Source organism: Muscardinus avellanarius (assembly GCF_963383645.1).
Source record: "Muscardinus avellanarius genome assembly, chromosome: 4".
In the NCBI taxonomy this organism is placed as follows: Eukaryota; Metazoa; Chordata; class Mammalia; order Rodentia; family Gliridae; genus Muscardinus; species Muscardinus avellanarius.
The window spans coordinates 161,519,825-161,537,067 of NC_137789.1; the positions used below are offsets into that span (position 1 = coordinate 161,519,825).

At 53.9% G+C, this 17,243-nt stretch overlaps 1 protein-coding gene across 13 annotated transcripts in view; it reads left to right on the top strand.

The window, feature by feature from the left end:
* Positions 1-12,591: 12,591 nt before the first annotated feature.
* JAKMIP3 (Janus kinase and microtubule interacting protein 3) overlaps positions 12,592-17,243 on the top strand; it is a gene marked incomplete at both ends in the record, with an annotated part of 53,168 nt that continues 48,516 nt past the window's right edge. For all 13 annotated transcript variants that reach the window (XM_080693921.1, XM_080693926.1, XM_080693928.1 and 10 more), the window contains one exon: positions 12,592-12,726. In XM_080693921.1, coding sequence (XP_080550047.1) covers positions 12,592-12,726 — 135 coding nt within the window. The remainder of the gene's footprint in view (positions 12,727-17,243) is intronic.

Below are 17,243 nucleotides of genomic sequence, written 5' to 3' on the forward strand. Positions count from 1 at the left end.
ACAGCCAGCCTCAGCTACTGAGTGAGGCTCTCAGCAACCTAGTGAGACCCTGTTTCCAAATAAAGTATAAAATAGGTCTGGGAGTGTAGCCCGAGGTAGAAAACCCCTGGGTTCCACCCCCAGAACACACACACACACACACACACACACACACACACACACACACAATGCAACAGAAGCCCGCCCCAGGGTCTTTCCAGGCAGATTCAGGGGCAGGGCGCCAGGGAAACCACATCAGTGCACAGAAGACTGGTCATGAGGAAAACCTGGCCAAGCCCAGTGCAGGGAGGCCAGCCCAGGGGAAGGACTTGTGTGTTCAGTCCTGGCAGATGGAGGGCACCTCAGTGCTCGGCGTGCGGCTGACTCCAGGTTAGGGCCTGTAGCTGCTGGCGCCAGGGCTTGACCTGGGGAGGAGGAGCCCCACCCCACGTGGCTTTACGAGGTCCTGTGAACTCATCAAGCGCGGCCGCTCCTAGGCCTGGGCTTCTCCTGGTCATTGCTGGACCCAGGGTGACTGTGGCTGTGACTTTGGGGCGTGCCCGGTCTTCCTGCCTGTGGAAGTCGGGGTGGCGGGCTGTGGGGAGCCTGGGCGGGCGAGGCGTCCAGAGGCCTCTGAGGGAAGCCTATCCTGACCTAGCTCTACGGTTTCCAGGTCAGGTGAGGGCCCGCGTTACCTCAGTGACCAGGGAAGGAAGGGCCTGGAGGCGTGTCTGCACATCCTTGTGGGTCTTGGGTTCGGTAATGGCTTAAAACCCAGGCTGCTCTGGAGCTCCCGGGGATGTCTGCAAAGGTGCCTGCTGCTCACGGTTGAGAACTGGCCACGGGTTGCCGTGGTCAGCTCCCTGTTATGCCAGCTGGCAGGCCCGTTTCAGTTTCATTAAAAAGCACCATTGTGTGGCCTTTGTAGGCCGCAACATGGCTTCGGTATCAGAGGGGGAAGGAGAGGATCGGCAAGATGGGTTCCGTGGGGCCTTCCAGCCATTGCTCACTGAGTGCTCGGATGATGCTCTGCTGAGAGCACAGATCCACTCCTGCTGGAGCCCGCAGAGGCTCCTGCCCCTGGGGAGGCGACGTGGGAGCAGCAGTGGCCAGTGGTGTCCAAGCTTAGCGACAGCCGTCCTCCCGGCATCCGTGGCTCTCACACACTGACTGGGGAGGGCTCCACCCAGAGCCTCCCGTCCTCACGGGGTTGGCCTCCCCCGCCAGGTACTGCTCAGGGACTCTGCTGCTGACGACGGCTTTGCTGTGGGGTGGGTCTTGTCTGCTCCTCGAAGGCCTGTTACCTTCTTTTATGGATGCATTTATTCATTCATTTAAGAAGGTCCAAAGGAGAGCCGGGTGTGGTAGCGCACACTTGTAATCTCAGCATTCAGGAGGCTGAGACAGGAGGATCGTGGTTCACGGCCAGTCTTAGCTACTTAGTGAGGCCCTCTGCAACTCAGTGAGACCCTGTTTCAAAATAAAGAATAAAAAACAAGGCTGGGGGAGGTGTAGCTTGGAGGTAGAAGGCCCCTGGGTCAATCCCCAGCACAAGACACACACACACACACACACACACACACACACACACACACAATCAAAAAAGAAGGTCCTAAGGACGGGAGAATCGGCCTCTGAGACGGGCCTCGGTGCCCGCCTTGGCATGTTGCTCGGGACACTCATTTGAGAGGAACTTGTTCTCAGTGAGCCCTGAGCCCTTGCTGTGGTCTGCGCAGGGCCACTGAGAGCTTGTGGACAGGCTTCATGGGGAAAAGGAATGGTTTCTCTTCTGCCTGACTGGTGAGTGGTGCAGAAACACAGGCCTCCACCTACCTGCACTCAGCACATCTGCCACCCTGGGCTCCCAGGCAGCTGCGCCCCGACCCCGCCTCTCAGACACCAGGGGTCTTTTCTGGGCACTAGTGGGGCACTGGGTGTCTTGCAGTTCTAAAAATGTCCTCAGAAGTGTTTTCCTTCTGAAATAGTTTTTTCTCCCTTTTATACAATTAGTATGTTTACATTATAATTGTCTGTGGTACTGGGGATGGAACCGAGGGGCCTTCTCCCTCTGGGCTAAACCCCCTGACCTATTTTGTATTTTATTTGGAAACAGGGTCTCACCAAGTTGCTGAGAGCCTCACTAAGTAGCTGAGGCTGGCTTCGAACCTGTGCGATCCTCCTGTCTCGGCCTCCCAAGCGCTGGGATTACAAGCGTGCGCCACCACGCCCGGCCTACATTATAATTTTTTTTTAATATAGGAATGAAATCTCCATGCTTGGGAGGCCGAGACAGGAGGATCGCACAGGTTCAAAGCCAGCCTCAGCTACTTAGTGAGGCTCTCAGCAACTTGGTGAGACCCTGTTTCCAAATAAAATATAGGTCTGTGAGTATAGCCCGGAGGTAGAAAGCCTCTGGGTTCCACCCCCGGTACCACACACACACACACACACACACACACACACACACACACATAGGAATGAAAAATAAAAATTATATTCTTTCAGTACCCATAGATCAATTGTTAAAATTCTAGAATAACTTTTTCATGTTGTGTAGTTTTCCCTGCACATTGTTATGATTGTTCTGTAAGTCTCATTTTCTGCTTTTCCCCTTATATAAGACACTTTTTTTTTTTTTGTGGTACTGGGGTTCCTGGAAGCCCTGCTACCTCTGGGCTACACTCCCAGACCTATTTTTACATTTTTATTTGGAAACAGGGTCTCTTAAGCCAGTGCGCGCAGCTGGCTTCGAACCTGCGCGATCCTCCTGTCTCTGCCTCCCAAGTGTGGGGATTACAAGCGTGCGCCACCACGCCCGGCTAGGACACTTATTTTTTTGGAACAAGTTCCTACTAAGAATTCTTTAAGCTGGGGCTTCCTCCGGCTCTTCCGATCGAGCACGTGAACGGTTCTCTGCAAGCCGGCCATGGCGCGTCACGTCCCCAAGGCCCCGGGCTTTGCTCAGATGCTCAAGGAGGGAGTGAAACATTTTTCAGGATTAGAAGAGGCTGTGTATAGAAATATCCAGGCATGCAAGGAGCTTGCTCAAACTCCTCCTCGTGCTGCATGTGGACCAGTGGTTATCAACCACTTGGAGAAGTTGCTCGTGACAGATGGTGCGGCGGCTACTTCACAGAGGTAGGGGTACAGCCCCCGCTGCAGAGAGGGTCGTAATGGCCGCTCATACGCAAGAACGGGAGGGTGGAGGTGGCACAGACTTTGTTTTGGTATTTGCTGGAGCTCCTCTGGACTTAGCTGAAGAACTTCTGAGGATCGGTCTGTCAGTTTCAGAGGTCAGAGGAGGCTATGAAATTGCCGGCAGAAAAGCCCATGAGATTCTTCCTGATTTAGTATGTTGTTCTGCAAAAAACCTTTGAGATGTTGATGAGGTGTCAGCCCCACCTCGAACCTCCATGATGAGCAAACGATAGGGTAACGAAGCCTTTCTGGCCACGCTTACTGCGCAGGCACGTGTGTCTATTTTCCCTGACTCTGGAGGTGGAGCCACAGAAATTGAGTTAGCCAAGCAGATCACTTCATATGGAGAGACGTGTCCTGGGCTCGAACAGTATGCTATTAAGAAGTTTGCCGAGGCATTTGAAGCTCTTTCTCGGGCATTGGCAGAAAACACTGGAGTTAAGGCCGATGAAATAATCTCTAAACTTTATGCAGTTCACCAAGAAAACAAAAATGTTGGATTAGATATCGAGGCTGAGGTTCCTGCTGTAAAGGACATGTTGGAAGCTGGTGTTCTAGATACTTACCTAGGAAAATATTGGGCTATCAAATAGGCTACTAATGCTGTAGTCATTGTACTTAGAGTAGATCAGGTCATCATGGCAAAAACGCAGGTGGACCCAAGCCTCCAAGTGGAAGGAAGGACTGGGAAGATGACCAAAATGATTGAATGGCCTAATTTTTACTGTAGGTGAAGGTTATATAACACTAGTACTCTAGGAATTGCCTGTTTCTTACTTTCCTTAAATTAAGAAGTGTTTTGTGTTTGTGTCCTTGGCTGAATGATTTAATAAATGTTGTCACTATAAAAAAAAAAAGAATTCTTTAAGCTTGTATAAGATTTCTTTATTCAGAAGTTTGCCTAATTTTTTTTTTTGTGTGTGTGGTACTGGGGATGGAACCCTTCTACCTCCGGGCTATATTCCCAGACCTATTTTATATTTTTATTTGGGAACACGGTCTCTTAAGCCAGCGAGGCTGGCCTCGAACCTGCATGATCCTCCTGTGTCTGCCTCCCAAGCGTGGGGATTACAAGCGTGCGCCACCACACCTGGCAAGTTTGCCTAATTTTTAAGTGTCTAGATTGTTTTCCAGTTTTCATTATTGTACAAAATAGTGCCTTCACCGTCTCTGAGCATAAAGCTTTCTTTGTATTTAGAGTTTCCTCTTTGGGGCAGAGACCTTGCTAAGGAACTGCTCAGTTAAAAGTTAGGAGCAGCCGGGCATGGTGGCGCATGCTCGTAATCCCAGCCCTTGGGAGGCTGAGACAGGAGGAGCGCACAGGTTCGAAGCCAGCCTCAGCTACTTAGTGAGGCTCTCAGCAACTTGGTGAGACCCTGTTTCCAAATAAAGTATAAAATATGGCTGGGAGTATAGCCTGTAGGTAGAAAGCCCCTGATTTCCACCCCTAGTACCACAAAAAAATAAAAAAATAAAAATAAAAGTTAGGAACAGCTTGAAGGCTTTTGACGCACATTATCCAAGTGCTTTCCCAGAGAACCTCTCCAGTTCCCCTTCTCAGAAGTGGCAACCAGGACAACAGGGTTAGCATGCAATATGGCTTTGGGGCTTCTTTTTTATGATCAAATGATGTTTTGTCATATGTACACACCTGCAACCCATCACTACAGCCAAGATAATGAACTCTGTCTCACCTCTAAAACTGTCCTGCTGCTCTGTAACCCTGCACCTGCTCTCCCCTGGCGGGGGGCACACCTCTGTCACTGTAGATCTGTTTTCTAGAATTGCATAGAAACATCATATATATATAGATAATATATACATATACATAATGTACATTTATTATATATATGTATATGTATATACATACACATTTTTTGGTACTTGGAATAGAATCCAGGGGCCTTCTACCTCTGGGCTATGCCCCCAGCCCTATTTTATAGTTTATTTGGAGACAGGGTATCACTAAGTAGCCGAGGCTGGCTTCCAACCTGTGCGATCCTCCTGTCTCTGCTCCCAAGCACTGGGATTATGAGTGTGTGTCACCACGCCCAGCTTATATATTCTCTGTTTGACGTGTTTTTCCACTCATCATAGCTACTTGGGGATTTACTTTTCCCCGGGTCGGCGCGTGACTTATTTCACTCATCTCAGTCCCGCGGCCCTGGCTCCGGGTGGTCTGGGTTCCCAACTCTTCCCACCTTGCTGCTCGCCCACGTTTGGCCCTTAGGAGTTTGTTAAGAGTGGGGCCGGTTTCTTCTTTCTTCTTTTCCTGTGCTCTGCAAAGGCACGCAGGACCCGTGACGGTCTCAGGGACTTGCCACCATCTTCAACTCAGCCCCCTGAGCGCCGTGGGCTCTTTGACGGGCTCCAGGGAAGAGATTGTGGGGCTTTGTCTGGTTTTCAGGGTGAGCGTGGCACCATCGGGTAATGTCCTACGTCTTAAGCAGAGGAGGTTTTCCTCATACTTCTTGTAAATGATCTCTTCTGGAAGTTCCTGGTGTATCTGGTGAGGTCCTGCTGTCTTTGTTATTAAATTTCGCCACCTGCTAACACAGGGAAGATACTCACTGTTTGTTTTATTTCCTGCAGACACTGTTTCCACTTGTTTTGCCTCCTAATTGCACCACACATGTAATAAAGACCTGTGACGTCTTATGCGGTAGGAGCCATTGATCTTCCCTTTGTGAATTCCTTTTATCTTCTTTAAGCCTAGAAAGGCTCTCCTCTCCAGAGATTTGATAAATGCTCGTTTTCACTCCCTCCCAGTAGTTTTAAGCTTTGATTCTTTTTTTTGCCCTTAATTCTCTTTAATCCACTCGGAATTTGATGGTAGAAAGGCAATATTTCACAGCTTTTTCTTTCACAGCCAGGCAGCCAGTCATCTCAATACTTATGAATCATCTCTTCCCTTGCCCACATTCCATTCTTATGTGGAAGGTAGGGCCTGCTTTAGAACCAACTGATCCTTTTCAGTCCCTAGCCATTCATGAAGGGTCCGCCCCCAATTTAGGAAAATTACCAGAGAAATTATGTTGACGTTAGAGGTAAAGTTTGTGGTTCCCCTCTGGGCCTATGTCAGATGCTTGCTTGGCATCTCCGTTGCAATCTTCCTGACTGCATGGCTTGCTGGGTCTCCTGGAGACTGAATACCAGCCCTGAGGACGGTGGCTCATCTGCCACCTCACTGCCCGTTGTGAACTGGGTCTGCCTGCAGGCCATCCCGGTGGCGTGCCCGGGAGGCACAGGCAGGCTGAGTGTGGTGTAACCCATCGCCCTGGCTCCAGCCTCTCCGTGGCCTTCCATCCCACAATACACTGGTGGGAGTCTGCGGCCCCGCAGGGAAGCAGACCTGGCCACTCTCAAGCAAGCGGCTGGTGACCGTGAGGCTGCTGGGTTGCAGGTGTTGGCTGGGCTGAACCAGGCTCATGCCTTGCGGGGACTTGGACCTGTGTCCCTGCCCGAGTAGCTTGTGAGCAGGGTTCTGCTCCTCTGGGGCTTGCACTGAATTCATTGCCCTTGTTGTCATCTGTGTTTTTAGGATTGAAATCTCTTTCTTTAAACACACAGTGGCTTGATTACCAAAATGAAACCTGAGCCAGGAGAGGAGAGGTGCGTGCTGACACGTGATGTTAGTATGCACTGATGTTTTTTACACACTTTCGTTGGTGCAGTACAGTCTCCCGTCATAGCGTGTAAATCACACTGACGGTGGCCCTGGTGCACACTGCGCTTGGGGGGCTTCCCTGGCGCCCTCCCATCTCCCCTCTTCCCCTACAGGGCGCTGAGGTTGACATCAGTGTTCTCACATGTGTACATATGTAAGTCCTGCACGGATCCTCCCCCTCCCCAGGCCACTGCCCCGGCTCCATGAGGTCACTCCTCATTATCTGAAGCCCCTCTGGTGTCCTGATCACGCCCTAGCTACCCACAACAGAGAAACCCTGACTCTTCACTTCCGGTGACTGGTTGATCTCATGTAACATAATATTCTCCAGGGCCACCCATTCTCCTCAAATGACATTATTATGTTCCTTATTACTGAGCAGAACTCCACTGTGTGTACACCCCGCAGCTTTGTGAAATGTTCCTCTGCTGATGGACACCTGGGCTGGTTCATCATTCGGCCCCCGTGAATGGTGCTGCTCTGCACACGTGTTGTAGTTCTCTGCTTAGTCCCTTTGGGAAGATCCCCAGGAGTGGTCTGGCTGGATCCCACGGCAGCTCTATCCCATCTGGAAGGTGCTGACTTTGTGCTGGAGAAACAGAACCTGCTATTTGCATTGGCTTCCTATTGTTGCTTTAACAAATTGCCATCATCTCAGTGACTTAAGATAGTGTACATTTATTTTTATTTTTTTAAGTTTTTGGTGGTACTGGGGTTCCTGGAAACCCTTCTACCTCCGGGCTACACTCCCAGACCTATTTTTCTTTTTTTAATTTGAAAACAGGGTCTCTTAAGCCAGCGCTGCTGGCTTTGAACCTGCGCAGTCCCCCTGTCTCTGCCTCCCAAGCGCTGGGATTACAAGCGTGCACCACCACGCCTGGCTTGGAGTATATTTTTTCTTGGTAGCTAAACGAAATCAAGATAGACAAAATCAAACTTGAACTCTGCGGGGCAAACTTGGCGAAGGTCAGCCCATATCCGTAGAAGGAGCTCCAGGACTTCCAAGAACCGCAGGCCGCTTTATACCTGCCTGCAAGGGAACGAGAAGGCAGCACTGGCTCTGAGCTGGCAGAGCCGGCCTGGCTCCTGTGTGCAGAATGCAGACGGGAAGTTAGTCCATCAGGACCAGAGGCAACCGCACAATGCCAGTGTCCCGCTTCCTTTAACCAAGCTAACACATGAAATGCATGTTCAAAGGACTCCCACGTTGAGATCTATAGCTAATTATATATCTATATAGAGAGTCAACTGGGTTTCTCAGGTTACCATCCTGAGTAGGTCCCTTTTTTTTCCCTAGAGCTGTTTTGAAAGTAACGGCTGGAGATTGGGCGGAGTCATCCTGAGTCCTCCTAAACAGGTGGGGATGGAGCCAGCAGCTGCGGTTTCATTTCCCAGCTTCTACTAACGGCAGCCTGCACCCTGTGTATAAGCTAACATCATTCTTAAAAAGGGCCCGAGCATCTATTCTTGCTACCTCTCACAGAGAATACTCAGAATCAACCACTATACCACTTTCCCCTAAATTGTATTTGCACAATACTGATTCTAAGCAGTTGTTTTTTTTTTTTGTTTTTTTTTTGTAGTGCTTGGGATTGAACCCAGGGGCATTCTACCTCCAAGCTGCACCCCTAACCCTATTTTTCTTCTTTATTTTGAGGCAGGGTCTCACTAGTTGCTGGAGCCTCACTAAGTAGCTGAGGCTGGCCGTGAACCTGCGATCCTCTTGTCTCAGCCACCCAAGCACAGGTCCTCCAGTTCTGTCTCCCTGGTCAAGTTGCCGAGGCTCAGGCCTGTGTGGTGGGGCAGGCTGTTGGGCTCAGCAGGCCCTTCTTTTTGGCTCGTGGTCTTGGCGCTGACTGCAGCCTTTTAGAGCAGGTTCAGGGAGGGCTCAGCCACAGGGCACAGTGTTACATGTCTCTTAGGTAGATACAGAGAAGTCTGGATCCACGTCAACGCAAGATGACATTTACTTTTCAGTAACATAATAAAAAGTTCCTTATTAATGTCTAGCCCTCATCTAGACATTAATTGAACTTTCAGGAGAGGCAGGAAGAATAGATGTAATGTGATAGGAAGAAGAAAGAGGAGAGCTCATCTGTCCATCCGTCCATCCGTCCGTCCATCCACCATCATCTCTTGACCTACCTTCCCACCTGCCTATCTCATCTTTCCACCCGCTTCGTTTCTGGCTGTTTCCTGTTCCTCTCAGTTAGGAGTGTGGGAAGAAAGGACCCCGAATCTTACAAACGTCTACACTTTCCCTGAATTAGCTCGCACCATTCTGGGTCACCGTGGCCTTGGCCTTGGGTGTGGACCGTGGGCTGGGCTGGGGTCTCATTCTCACCCAGGACTTCCTGCAGGCCCTGAGCTGAGTGATGGCTCCAGGTCACAGCCACCACTGAGCTGGGCTCACGTGCGGCACACCCACGTGTCCAGGCCCTTGGAGAGCCTGTAGAAGGCGTAGTGTTCTTAGGAAGCATCGGTCACTGTCCATTCTTACCTCAAACAGGACCTTTGGGTACCAGTGTGATGAAGGCCTTCCTCCCTGAAGGAAGCTGGAGACTTAGGCTTCCCTGGGTGCTAGGCAAGGGGCAGCATTATCATTCCTGCCTGCAGTGGTGAACAGTTGGAGGCTAAATAAACCCAGGGCCAGCAGAGACCTGGGGGAGGCGGCTCCCCACCAGCCTCTGGTGGGTTAGGGTCGGCTTTGAGGTTTACCTGGTGATTAACCCAGGCAGAAGCACTTTCACCAGCCATTAAGCTGTGTCCCGCCCACCAGCTAAAGCTCCCGCCCTTGGTAAAGCAGCTTGAGCAGGATCCTTCTACTGCAGCCTTGAAAGTAGATTTATTACCTCCTTGGAGACCCCGAAACAAAGGATGGCAGTCGGTGCTATTAATTTAATGACTTCCCCAGTGAAAGTATGAAAAATGCAGTCTTAAGTTGATGGTGAGCTTCACTCTGTGCCCGCCAAGGGGAAGGAGCCCCACCCGCCCAGTCTTAAGTTGATGGTGAGCTTCACTCTGTGCCCGCCAAGGGAAGGAGCCCCACGCGCCCCACATGCACCAGGCCTTCCCGACAGCCCCGCTCTTGACGGCTCCCTGCAGGAAATGCACCGTGGCAGGTCTTTCAACCGCCCAGCATTCTGCACTCTCATGCCAGGTCCGCCCAGTGCACTGCAGTTCACAGGTGCCTGAGAGAGCCCTCACCTGTGACGTCCCTGCCAGCCTGCCATGTGCCCCCCAGGGGCTGGCAGTCCTCCGCCCCTGCCTCCCTGAGTGGTCCCTGCGACACCTGCCCCTGGCACTTGCAGCCCTGGCTGGGCCAAGCTGACCAGCAGCCCGGGAGCATCCCCAAGCTCAAGGGCCTTGCATCTGGGCTCTCGCGGTGCTGGCTGTAGTTCCCCAGGAAGGGGCAGCTCTGGCTTCGGGGCCCCAGTCCTGGGGGGCGCTGGTGCACCTCCAGCCCTTCCCTGCCCCGCCCACTGCTGGCTCCTGCCTCCACTGCAGATCCAGCCTGCCTTGGTGGGCTGAGCTGTGAAGAGGAAAGAAAGTGTCCTGCTAGTCTGTTGAGAGTCAGTCTCCTAAGTTGCTGAGGCTGTCCTCGAACCTGTGATCCTCCTCTCTCAGCCTCCCAAGTATTGGGCTCTGTTCTAATATAAAAAATAAGAAGGGCTGGAGTGTAGCTTGGAGGTAGAACATCCATGGGTTTGATCCCCAGTACGAAAGAAAGAAAGAAAGAAAGAAAGAAAGAAAGAAAGAAAGAAAGACAGGAAGGGTCTGGCCAGGGCAGGTACCTCCAGCTGGCTGATGGCCTCTGTGTGCTCCGCGGTGGGCGGAGTCACTTGCTCCGCGGTGGGCGGAGTCACTGCATGGAACTTAGGTGTGCCTGGCTCTCTCTTCAGGGCGGGCTCTGACTGAGCCGCAGCAAAGCTGCCTTAGCGCCTTCCCTCCAACCTGCCTTCCTTATTCCCACCCTGGTGGTGCAGAGCCCAGGAGCCCTCTCTGCCCTCCTCTTTCCCTTCTGTGGGTTCTCCCTTCTCACCCGCATCTGAACCTTGACTCTTGGCCTTTGCCGTGCAGCCCCCCCATTTCCTGGGCAGTAATGGAGGGGAAGGAGGCAGGCCTCACCCCTCTGCGGTGGAGCTCCCAGCTGCACCTCAGCCCCTCCAGCCCCTCGGCCTGTGCTGGACACTGGGCTCAAGCCCTGCACAGCACCCCCTCTCCCCCGGCCCCAGAGGAAAGGCCCGGGCCCTGACACCACCCTGCCTGGCACCCAGCCAGCTGCAGCCAGAGCAGCCCCTCGGCTCCTGGAAGGCCCCACGCTCCGTGGCGCTGGGTGGAGGTGCCCTTCCCTTTCCCGGTGTCTCTAAGACCATCCCCACTCCCTGCCTGGACCCCACGGGGCTTCCCTGCCACCCCACGCCTGGCACAGCCTTCCCTGAACCAGTGCTGGCCCCTCCTCCAGCCCCGCATTATGCCGGGCGGGTGCTGTGGGCAACAGGAAAGGAGAGCCAGCCGGGGCGCCTGGAGCGCCCTTCCTGGGTATCTCCTCCCCAGGCCGCGCGACAGGAGGGCTGGGTAGCTGGGCTCCTGGCTCCTGCCACCACGCAGTATGGAAGGGTCCATGTGTCCTGCCGGCTGCCAGTGACAGGCCAAGGAAAATGTAAGCAAGGATGGGTGGGAGAAGCGCCTCTCCTCCGCTGGGAAGAGCCGTCGAGATGGGGAAGGAGGCCCTTGCCGGGGGCCTGGGAACCGCGGGCTGTGCAGGCCCAAAGGACTGGCAGGAGCTTAGCTTGCCTTAGCCCCTGCTTGACCAAAAGGAGCTGCTGGGAGGAGGGGCTGGGAAGAGGAGGGGCTGGGAGGAGGAGGGGCTGGGGAGGAGGAGGGGCTGAGAGGATACAGCTGTGTCAGGACTCTGGGGCTTCCTGGAATTGTGTTGTCCCAGGAAACCACTCTCCTTACCACAGAACTGTTTGGAACTGACTTGCAGGGCGATGCAGCTCCTGGACCAGGGGGAGCCAGGCCCAGCTTATGTGGCCCCTAGGAGAGGCTGGACAGCAGGGGCCGTCAGGTGCAGAGCAGCCTGGTTGGAGGCTTTGGATTTAGGGTGGCTGAGCTGGGCAGCACCCAAGGTGGCTAAAGACCCTGGCATAGCAGTGAATTGCCCGCAGGGCTGGGGCCCAGGGAGGAGGCCAGTGGGGTTCCTGGTCCAAGGCTTGCGTGGCCCTTCCTGCTGTGCTGGTATGGCTGGCCTGCCCAGCGAGTCCTAGCATCTCAGAACTTTCATCCCCTTCCGTGGCCCCTGTCAGTTGAGAGGCACAAACATGGCCACCTAGCCCAGGAAGCCCCGGCCCCTTCCCTTACACCCACTCTGGCCTTGCCGGGGTGGGCAGGTGCTGCTGCCCCTCAGCAGGGTTGGCCGCTTGTCCCTCCCGTGAGGAACACCCCGCACCCGAGGCGCACGATGGGCCAGGCACACGGTCCACTCCTGGGGACTGCACAGGGCAGGTGGCCCTTGTGGTCTGGGTGGGTCCCCAGCACCTGAGCCCCAGCGGCAGGCCTGGGCTCCCGCCGGCACCGCGGGTGTCCAGCCACGCGCATCTGCTCACTCCCTGTGCTTTCCCTCCAGGTGAGCGGGAAGATGTAGCAGAGACACAGCCGAGGCGACACCGCTGGAGCTTGGCGCGGACACCGCAGCCCAGACGGAGCACCGCCCCTGGGCGTCCCTCTGGCCGTCCGGCCTCACCATGTCAAAGAAGGGCACGGGCAGCCGAGCCCAGGGGGACAAGGCAGGGGCTCTGGCTGCGCTGCAGGCCGCCAACGAGGAGCTGCGGGCCAAGCTCACGGACATTCAAATCGAGCTGCAGCAGGAGAAGAGCAAGGTGGGCCGCCCCCCCCCCACGCCCGAGGCCCCGCCCACCGCCTCTGGAGCTCATGGACTCCGCCCACCTCTCCCTTTCCACCACCCCTGGCCCCCCCAGTCCATAGGCCCCGCCCACCTCTCTCCTTGCCCACTGCCTGGGGAGCTCCTCAGAGGCCCTGCTCCAAGGGGCGTGGGCAGGTCTTTGCAGGGGAGCTACCCTCCTCCCAGAAGTCCCCAAAGGCTTTTACAGCGGCTCAGGACAGACAGCTCCCCGGAGGGAGGTGGCGTGTGGGGGTCCCTCAGACCCGAGGGAAGTGGACAGGACAGCCTCGGCCTGGTGCACAGTCGTCCACACAGCCTGTATGCCGGGCTCTGGGGCTTTTCCCAGTTCTCCCCTGGAAAGGCCGCTGACTTCGCAGTGTCCACAGTGGGTCCCGACCCACGGGTTGGAGGGAACCCTGGCAGGTGGGTGGTGTTCAGTCCTGGCTGTAATTCTCTCGCCCCTCCCTCCCTGCCAGCAAAGGCAGCCTCCCTGAGGCCACAAATCGGTGGCAGGCAGAGGTTACTCTGGGCCAGCTGCTTAGCCTCCAACTTACCTGACCTCCTCTTGCTTAGTAACCTCCTGGCTGCATAAAAAAAGAGTCATAAGCCGGTGTGGTAGGCACACTTGTAATCCCAGCATTTGGGAGGCTGAGACAGGAGGATCCCATTTGCGAACGGCCTCACCTATTTAGTGAGGCCCTCTGCAATTTAGTGAGACCCTGTTTCAAAATAAAGAAAAAAAAAATAGGGCCGGGGGTGTTGCTCAGAGGTAGAATGCCCCTGGGTTCCTTCCCAAGCACCATACACGCACAAAAAAGTTATAGCCGGGCATGGTGGTGCAGGCTTGTAATCCCAGTACTTGTGAGGCTGAGACAACAGGATCCCAGGTTCAAGACTAGCCTCAGGAATTTACCACAATACTCAGCAACTTAGTGAGACCCTGTTTCAAAATAAAAATAAAATGGGGCTGGGAATGTAGTTCGGAGATAGAATGCCCCTGGGTTCAATATTCAGTGCCACAAAATCAAAACAGAAGAGTCGTGATCGGTTCTGATATCTGCAAGGAATCCAGCATGGACCTGTGATGCGGAGTCAGGAGGCAGCAGCCCTCTGCAGTGCTAGCTCGGGCCCTGCCCTGGCCCTGCCCCTGCCCTGCTCCTCCCTCCTGCGCCAGGACCAGAGCAGCCGCCTTGGCCAGGCTGTGCAGAGGAGCCGGGCTGGGAGCTCAGGATGCGGGGCGGTGGCACGGGGATGTGCAGCAACCCTGCTTTACAAAGCTTTGGAGAGGCAGCCGGGATCCTGGTCTGCCTGGGAGAGGGCCTGGGGAGGGAGGCCCCTGTGTGCAGTGTAGGGCTCCTGGCCAAGCCCGCCCAGGGCAAGCTTACTGAGCAGCCTTGTGAGGGGCCCTTGTGAGTGGTCCTGTGGAGGGGCGGGAAGGAGGCAAGGGGAAGGCAGAAGCAGCGGCGTCCTGCACGGGGCTGGAGTCACACCCACAGAGGTAGCCCTGGAGCTGAGCCCCTGCCAGGACAGAGGAGCCCCGGGGGGATGGGGAAGCAGAAGGCAGGGATGAGTCTGCTGGCCTGGAGCCTGGAAGGCTGGGGCAGGGCGGTCAGCAGGGGGCAGGCCACGGGGCTGGGCCGGTGGGGTGGAGGGCACTCGTACTTATGTCTGGACACTCTGGACAGTGAAAGAGGCACTATTAGCACCCAGGCTGGGACAACAAGGAAAGCCATCGCCCGCGAGGGCAGAGAATGCTGGGCCCGTGTGGCGGGGCAGGGAACCTCTGAGGATCTGGTGCAAGTCTCTGTATCAGGTGTCACTGGCACCTTTATGTATCTAAAACACAGCCATCCCTTGGTGGTTCCAGAACCCCTGCATGCCAAGCTCTGTGCCAGTCGATCCCTTATGTAGGGTTGTGTAGAGCCGGGTGTGGCGGAGCATGCCTGGAATTCCAGAACTGGAAAGGCTGAAGCAGGAGGATCACAGGTTTAGAACCAGCCTCAGCAACTCAGTGAAATACTCAAATAGGCTCAGAGGTAGAATGCCCCTGGGTTCAATCCCCAGAACCCAAATAAGTAAACACACACACACACACACACCACACACACACACACGTGTAGTATTTGTACAGACCCTAGGCACATACTCTTGTCTACTTAACATGTCTGATTACTTAGAATACCTACTAGGATGCAAACGCTGTGTAGACAGTCGTCACGCTGTATTGTATATGGAATAGGACAAGTGAGAAGTCTGTGGGTGTTCAACACAGGTAGTTTTTGTTTTTTAGTATTGCTTGGTCCAAGCAGGTTATGGAAGCCTGGGATTTGGAGGGCTGTCTGTAAACAGATATTTGGTCAATACCACCTGGCGGCTGGGGGAGGGGCTGAGGGAAACAGCCAGTAGCTGGGAGGGTGGCTGGCTCCGAGCTCCCTGTGCCCTGGCCAAGGGTGGCAGCTTGGGTGGGCCGGGCAGAAAGGCCAGGACGTGCCCTGAGTCGGTGTTGGGATGATGAAGGCAGGCACTCACGCAGCCTGTCTCCTACGCCCAGCCACTGATGGGTGGGGATGAAGTGCGGGCAGGGGGCATCGGGCTAGGGTGGGGGGGGGATCCTGGGCTCTGCTCCAGGCGGGCCACCTGGACACTGATCCTAGGCAGCCACGTCCAGGCTGTCAGGTGGGCAGCTGTGTGCAAGCCTGACACTCCTCGGGGAGCACAGGGCCTCAGGTGTGGGTGTAGGAGTCGCTGGGTGGCAGGTAATGTTACCTGGAGCACAGCGTGGGGAGGAGGGGAACTGGGCCGAGCGTGGAGCCCTCAGCCAGGGCTCATGACTGTGCAGTTGTTTTTGTTCAGTGTTTTTGTATACAAGTTCCCAGGGGCTCTGTCTCCACAGAACGTCATGTTAGTGGTGTGTGTGTGTGTGTGTGTGTGTGTGTGTGTGTGTGTTACTGGGAATTGAACCCAGAGACATTCTACCTCTGTGCTATATCCCTAGGCCAATTTTATTTCTTATTTGGAAATAGGGTCTCACTAGGTTGCTGAGAGCTGCACTGAATTGCTGAGGCTGTCCTTGAACCTGCGATCCTCCAGTCTCAGCCTCCCAAGAACTAGGATTACAGTGAGCACAGCCATTTCTGGCTCATGTTACTGTCTTGAATTTAAAAACAAGGAAAAGTATCTAGCCTGTCTCCTGAGAATTATGCACATGCATTATGGGTCCTTGCCGAGGCTTTGCTGGCGGTGCTGGGAACATGCTCCCGTAAGGCGTTTAAGGACTCACTGGGGTCTGGGATGTGGTCTCCCTGTCATCCACACCAGGCCTCTCCCTGGACAGGTGGGTGTCTTGACTCCTGTGGACTCCAGCCGAGCCCTGGACTTACATCACGTTTGCCACGGTCTTCATGCTCCTTCACTGTTTCGGCTGCTGGACGGAATCCCCTTTCTCTCTGCTCCTGTCTCTCCTTTCAGCTCTCTGGCTTCCCCACTCTTCATAATGAAATAGACTAACCACTTTGAGTTCCTAGATCAGAGTACACACACTGTTAGGCTTTTAAAAAATGTGAACTTCACACATTTTTTCTTTTCTTTTCTTTTTTTTTTTTTTTTACCATGACTCACAATAAGAAATACTTCTACCTTGTGACTGGGGCACTGGTCTCAAAGCAGGTGTCACCTGAATTCCTGGCCCACTCATTGGTCTTGACCTGCTTTTGGCAACTGAACCTCTGCCTTCCGGGATTCTGCCATCCAGTCCAGGAGATAGCCAGTATTTAGATGGTCAGAAGCACTGGGAGGTTACTCCGAGAATGCTAATTAAAGTTGTGTGAGCCAAGTTGTCTTAATACTCTGCTAGATCTCAGGTGGTTGGTTGGAGTAAAGGGGGATGGTCTCAAAAATGCCTGGAAGATGGTGGAGTGGGGCGCCCATTCTGTGGGCCACTTGGCAACAGGCACCAGGACATGAAGGGTGCTGCTAGGCTTTCAGTACAGTGATTATCTCAAGAAAAAATATAGAGGCACGCACAAATGCTTACGGTGTTGACGTTAGCTCTGCTAACAATAATGGAAAGAATCCATGACAACCTAGTTGTGCAGGCTTGGGAAATGGCTGAAAAAATCAGGGTGTGAAGTCAGGCATGGTGGTATATACCTGTAATCCTAGTACTTGGGAGGCTGAGACAGGAGGATTGCAAGTTCAAGGACAGACCCAGGAACATAGTGAGACTCTGTTTTCAAAAGAAAAAATAAAAAGGGCTGGGGATGTTTTTTGGAGGTAGAATGCCCTGGATTTAGTCCCCAGTACCACCCCCCAACCCATCAACTAAACATCAGGGTATGCTTATAGAGTGGGAGCTGTAAGGGAAGGAGAATCTCACTAGAGTGTTGGCTGATGGGAAATGGTTACCACCTGACTGACTACAGCCCTGGGAAGCACAGACAGCATGGCTTTGCAGCTTTCTCTTGAAGTTTTTATTTATTTATTTATTTATTTATT